The following is a 5,908-nucleotide window of genomic DNA, read 5'->3' on the forward strand; positions in this document are numbered from 1 at the left end:
ACGAAAACGATCCTGAACTTGAAATGTTTGAATTTTTAACTATCGTAATTCTTAGTCTACACCAAAACCATAAGCTTCATATATGTTTTCAATTTCGATCTCAAATAGCTTTTGTCATTAATATTATTAGCAATTTTTATCTTTTGAATACTCGTCGCCCCCCTAAGGATAATCGCCAACATGAGGAGCTCTGGGGCGATCGCCCCCAGGTTGGTTATTGTTGTTGTTGTTAATTTACATCGCACTAGAGCTGCACAATGGGCTATTGGCGACGGTCTGGGAAACATCCCGGAGGATGATCCGAAGACATGCCATTACAATTTTGATCCTCTGCGGAGGGGATGGCACCCCTGCTTCGGTAGCCCGACGACCTGCGCGCGAAGTCGAGCACTTTACGGTAGCACAGTTTAACGAGGACCAATACCGCACACCCTCGGTCCCTACGCAGACTGATCCAAGTGGTCACCCACCCGCACACTGATCGTAGCCAGTGATGCTTGACTTCGGTGATCTGCTGAGAACCGTGTCTTAACGATCAGTACACTGCGGGACCCCCCAGGTTGGGAACCACTGATTTAGCCTATCAAGATTTATATGAGTTCTGAGGCTCTTCTTCAAATTCAACATGCTTCCACTGAGTCCAACAGGAAACAGCATTTGAAGCATCGATGATTTGAAATAAACGGAAAAATGATCATCGTTCTCTCAAATAGCTTTTTTTACGCGATATGTGCTTGTAGCTTTCTTTTCTTGTTTATTCACTGTGCAAGAAAGTCTGATTATTTTGACGTCATTGCTGATTGTTGGGCAATCCCAGCAAGTTCTTGAATCCGAGAAATTCCTCGATCGCAATCAGAGGTGTGTTCAATGTAAACTGTGAANATAATAAGATAAACCACAAAAATAAGGCAAACCTGAAAACCGGTTTTTCGTTGCCATCGGAAAGATAGGACCTTCACTTCCTCTTGCGGGTTCCTCCTATCTACGGCACTACACAATCAATATAGGGTTATAAGAAGATTGATGGATAAAAGCTAGCGTCAAGCTCACTCCGCCCAGTTACCAATTCCTAAATTGACCAAATATCAGCTGATATTCTATTTTTTAAAACTGTCTTAAGTTTCTGGACATCAGGTGTGTTGAAGTAGGCAACCGATAACGTAAACAACTACTTATTTGTTGAAAAATTCTTTGCTGAGATAAACTATATTAAAACTTACTTTCTTACTTATACCGAAGACGACTTTAATTTACCCTTTTTGTGTAAGGAAAAGCTTTAACAAAAATTGTTTTTGATTTGCTCCTGCTTGGATTAAATTTATAAGCCTGCTTCATTATAAGCTTTATCCATATTCTTGCAGTTTCCATATTCTTACAAATGTAGAGTGACTTTCCATCGTAGTAATGGAAACAACATAGAAAGAGCTTTAAAAAAGTTGTTTCCATGCAGATCTAATTCATATATTATCTTCTTTATCGATGTGAATGAAAAAAAAAATCGATGTGAATGATAAAATATCTTCTTGCTGACAATAAATATCATTCATATTGTGCGCATATAAATTTTTTCTTTAAAGATTGTGTTTTCTGTACGATTTATATACCCATTTAACTACTCATTACTTCTGTGTAGTTTCTTTCTGGCAAAAGGATTCATTATTATTAAAGGCAATCTCATTCTATGCTGGCAGTAACATTCTATGTTGTGGTACTAACAGCAAATACTATCTGTGCAATGTGTGTCACAGTTGCAATGATTTTCTGATAGAAAAATATTTACATATATGGAAATTTAATGTTTGTAGTTTGTGTATTTATAAGTTTCCAAATGTAGTTAATAATTATACTTTTTTATTGTATAAAGCATTTTACTTCTATTCTAAAAAGTGTACAAATATAATTAGTTTCATTTAATTGTTTTGAGTTAATGATATGGAAATAATTTATTTAAGTACTCATTGTGATAAATTAATCAAGGAAAAATAATAATAATTTGGTTTAAGTAACGCTTTAGATTAGTTTTTCATGCAGTGCATTATTAAACAGTTATAAATATATTAAAATTGCAGTTGCAGATAATTAAGCTGTCACTTTCATAAAACACAAATGATTTGATATTTATATACCAGAAATATAAACTGTGATTTTCCTGTTCACATTGAGGAAATATTTTCTCTATTCTCTTAAGGCAATTAATAGAATTAGACTTTTTTGACCTTCTCATATTTATGGTAATGAATAAGAGCTTGCTTTTCTTGTGCATGATAGAACATTAATATTAAAATTGGCAATTAAAGTATTTTTATATTTTAATGGATAATGTTAAACCTTTTAAGTTTGTGAAAGTTTAAAATATATATATATTTTTTTTTGCTTTTCTTAATTTATATTGAACTATATTTCTGCAGTGTTTAAGTGAATAAATTATTAATGAAATCAAATTTGATAATTTCATGTTCAAAACAGTTAATATCATTATCGTTTGTTCATTTTAATAATATGTCTTTCTAATAACAAATAGCATTAATTATACACTATGTCTAAAACTGCATTCATTCATGGTGAGAAGCCTTATTCTTGTAGTACATGTAATATAAGTTTTTCACTGAAATGTAGTCTGAAAAGACACAGTCGTGTTCATACTGGTGAGAAGCCTTATTCTTGCAGTATATGTAATAAAAAATTTGCGCGAAAATGTCATCTCACTACACACTGGCATGTTCATACTGGTGAGAAGCTTTATTCTTGTAATATATGTAATAAAAAATTTTCTCGAATAAGTCATCTCACTACACACAGTCGTGTTCATACTGGTGATAAGCCTTATTCTTGTAGTGTATGTAATAAGAATTTTTCTCAAAATGTGCATCTGTATAAACACAGACGTGTTCATACTGGTGAGAAGCCCTACTCTTGTAGTATATGTAATGAAAAATTTTCACGAAAAAGTACTCTCACTTTACACACTCGTGTTCATACTGGTGAGAAGCCTTATTCTTGTAGTATATGTAATAAAAAATTTTCACGAAGAAGTCATCTCACTACACACAGTCTTGTTCATACTGGTGAGAAGCCTTATTCTTGTAGTATATGTAATAAAAGTTTTTCACAAAAATGTAGTCTGATACAACACAGTCGTGTTCATACTGGTGAAAAGCCTTATTCTTGTAGTATATGTAATAAAAGTTTTTCACNAATCTTGTCATGCTGTTTAAAAGCTATATTCTTGTTTTTGTTAAAAGTTTTCTTTCTTTTTATTTTCACTTAAGGTCCATCTAATTTATTTTAGTTTTATACTGGAGGAAAACCTCATTCTTTTAATATATATATAAAGAGTTTTTAATTTTTCAAAAGCTGACTTTACTGTTTGTGTTTTTACTGGTGAGAAACCTTTCTGTTGTAGTATAATGGAATAAGAGTTTTTCTCAGAAATGTCATCTGACTATATACAGTATTGTTGAGACTATTGACGCACCATATTTTTGATGTAGGTGATAAAATAGTTTTTTAAATAATAGGGATCTAAATGTTTACACTCATGTTCATATTGGTTTTAATTTAGCTTGATTACTGGATTATATTACTTTATTTACAACCAGTTATGTTTGACTAAAATATAAATTGTTATTCATTTTCTTAGCATTAGAATCCTGGATTTAAGTTAATGTTTTTTTCACAACTTTTAATTAAAATTATTTGTAACATCTTTTATTTAGTAAATCTTTTCTAACACATGTTGTACAATTACTTTTATAAAAGTAGCTCTTGTAATTTTATTACTAATTGTTTTCTTTTATTTTAAAATAAGACAAGTGTTGAAAAACCCAAATAAATATCTAATATTACTTTTGATATTAATATTTGTAATTAAAATTTCACTTATTGCGAAAGAATAGAAGTTATATTAACTAAATAAGATTCAGAAGTTGTCAGTCTTTTATTGTTAGGTAAATGTTAATAATCAATTGAAATTTATAGTTTTTTAAAGTTTTAAATTTTTGCAGATTGGAAAAAGTAGTTAATAAATATGATTTTTAAGACACTTGGTATAGTTACATAAAATAACTTGTATATAACACTTAGGCTGCCGGATACATATTTCTCATAAAAAAGATCAATTATATTTAACCAATTTTACAATCTATTGAGTGACCACAACAATTCCAGTATTTTACAATCCAGTATTTTACCAGTATTTTACAATCTATGACCTACCGATTCAAAGTCTCTCATAATATGATTACATCTTAAGTTTGATTAACTTCAAGATAACTGTTAAATGCAATTTTATTCAAAACCAAAAAAGTCTCAAAAATAAATTTAGTCAAAGATTTAATTAGTTAAAATTTTACTTTTTTGAATAATGATTAGTAATGATTTGAATAATGATTAGTAGTATTGAATTATAGTCTTTGCATAAATAAGAGTAATTCATAGAGTTTAAATGTTATAACATAGCATTGAGAATTTACTTTAAAGAAATAGTTTGAAAAATATAACCTTGATTTATATTTTAAATATAGTATAGAAAAGTTAGAAATTTCTGAAAGCCAGTAAATCATGTTACGGTAACTGCATTTTGTTTTTCCAAAAAAATTTTTTTTTCAATTCTGTTTTTATATTTATTTTCATGTTTTTTTCATAGTTATTTTCAATTTATAGTCTAAAAAATAAAGTGGTCTAAGGTCTGTTTATTATTTGTAAAAGCCAGAAGCACTGATAGTATCTTTGAGGAATGGACTATAATGTGGAAGCATATATTTATTTAATTCAGTTGGAGCTTTTTTGTTCTATTTATAATAGTATTCATTTGAAAATGGAATGCTTTGAATCATGTTAAAGGATAATTTAGAGTTTTTTTTTTCCTTCCAAAAAATTACTTCTCTTGGAGTTTATTTATGCTGAAAGAAGGACAGTTTAACTTAATGTGCAAAAACAGCTATATGATGTGCACAAAATAAATTAAAACATACTCATACGCTTATACTCATGAATATCATTCTTAAGAGTAAGAGTTTGTTAATTAAACAATTTCACATTCAAATAACATATATCTCATATTTACTTTTGGCTAATGTAAAGATTTAATTCAGTGTAAGATTTAATCTCATTAAAAGTGTCATACGACAGTGCATGCATTTTATTAAAATATTAATTGTGATTTGCTTCATTGTTTTTCTTTTTTTAAATGATTAATCAAAAACACTCAACAACTAACAGCACCACATAGATAATTAAATCAATGTTATTTGCAATTTTGTTATTAAAAAATATTTCTTTTTACGCAGATAAAATGTGCTATAGGAAATGATTATTATCATGTCTAACAAAATAGATACATATTTAATAAAGTATTTCTACCTTAGAAGAAGTATCAGTAATTTTTAAAGTTAAAATATTGAATTCGCCAATTATTAGAAATATGTTACATTTCATTTTCAAGACTATGCATTAACCAATATGAAACTAAAAATAAATTCAACTCACAAAATAAGGTTTTTTTAAAAATTATTTTATAAATAAATGAAATGAATGAGTCTTGAAAATATATTTCATAGACATAACAAATGTTCTTAGATAATTGTATGATTTTGTTTAAATCTTAATTGTTTTACTTTGTTGGATCACATTGAAAAATTTCCGCACTTACTATTGTTTTCGTAAATATTTTTCTAACTTATAATTTTATTTTATTATTCAAACAATAATTATCTTTCCAAATAAGTAAAATGAAGATAAAAATTTAATTTCATTTAATTAATGAGTCATTTAATAATGAATTTAATAAATGAATTCTATTCTAGGTTTATTTTCGTTACAAAAAATTTGCAAGTAAAGCTTTTAGCTTTAATTAAGCTTTCATTGTAAGTTTACTAAAATTTTTGGACTTGGGGGGGGGGGGAAATCT

General features: G+C 28.4%; 1 protein-coding gene across 1 annotated transcript; it reads left to right on the forward strand.

Moving 5' to 3' along the window:
- Nucleotides 1-2,536: 2,536 nt before the first annotated feature.
- LOC139425462 (zinc finger protein 468-like) lies at nucleotides 2,537-3,268 on the forward strand. The gene has a single exon (XM_071180375.1). It carries the CDS (start codon nucleotides 2,537-2,539, stop codon nucleotides 3,266-3,268), a length of 732 nt encoding a protein of 243 aa, XP_071036476.1.
- Nucleotides 3,269-5,908: the final 2,640 nt, after the last annotated feature.

This window comes from Parasteatoda tepidariorum, chromosome 4 (genome assembly GCF_043381705.1).
Source record: "Parasteatoda tepidariorum isolate YZ-2023 chromosome 4, CAS_Ptep_4.0, whole genome shotgun sequence".
NCBI classification, from domain to species: Eukaryota; Metazoa; Arthropoda; class Arachnida; order Araneae; family Theridiidae; genus Parasteatoda; species Parasteatoda tepidariorum.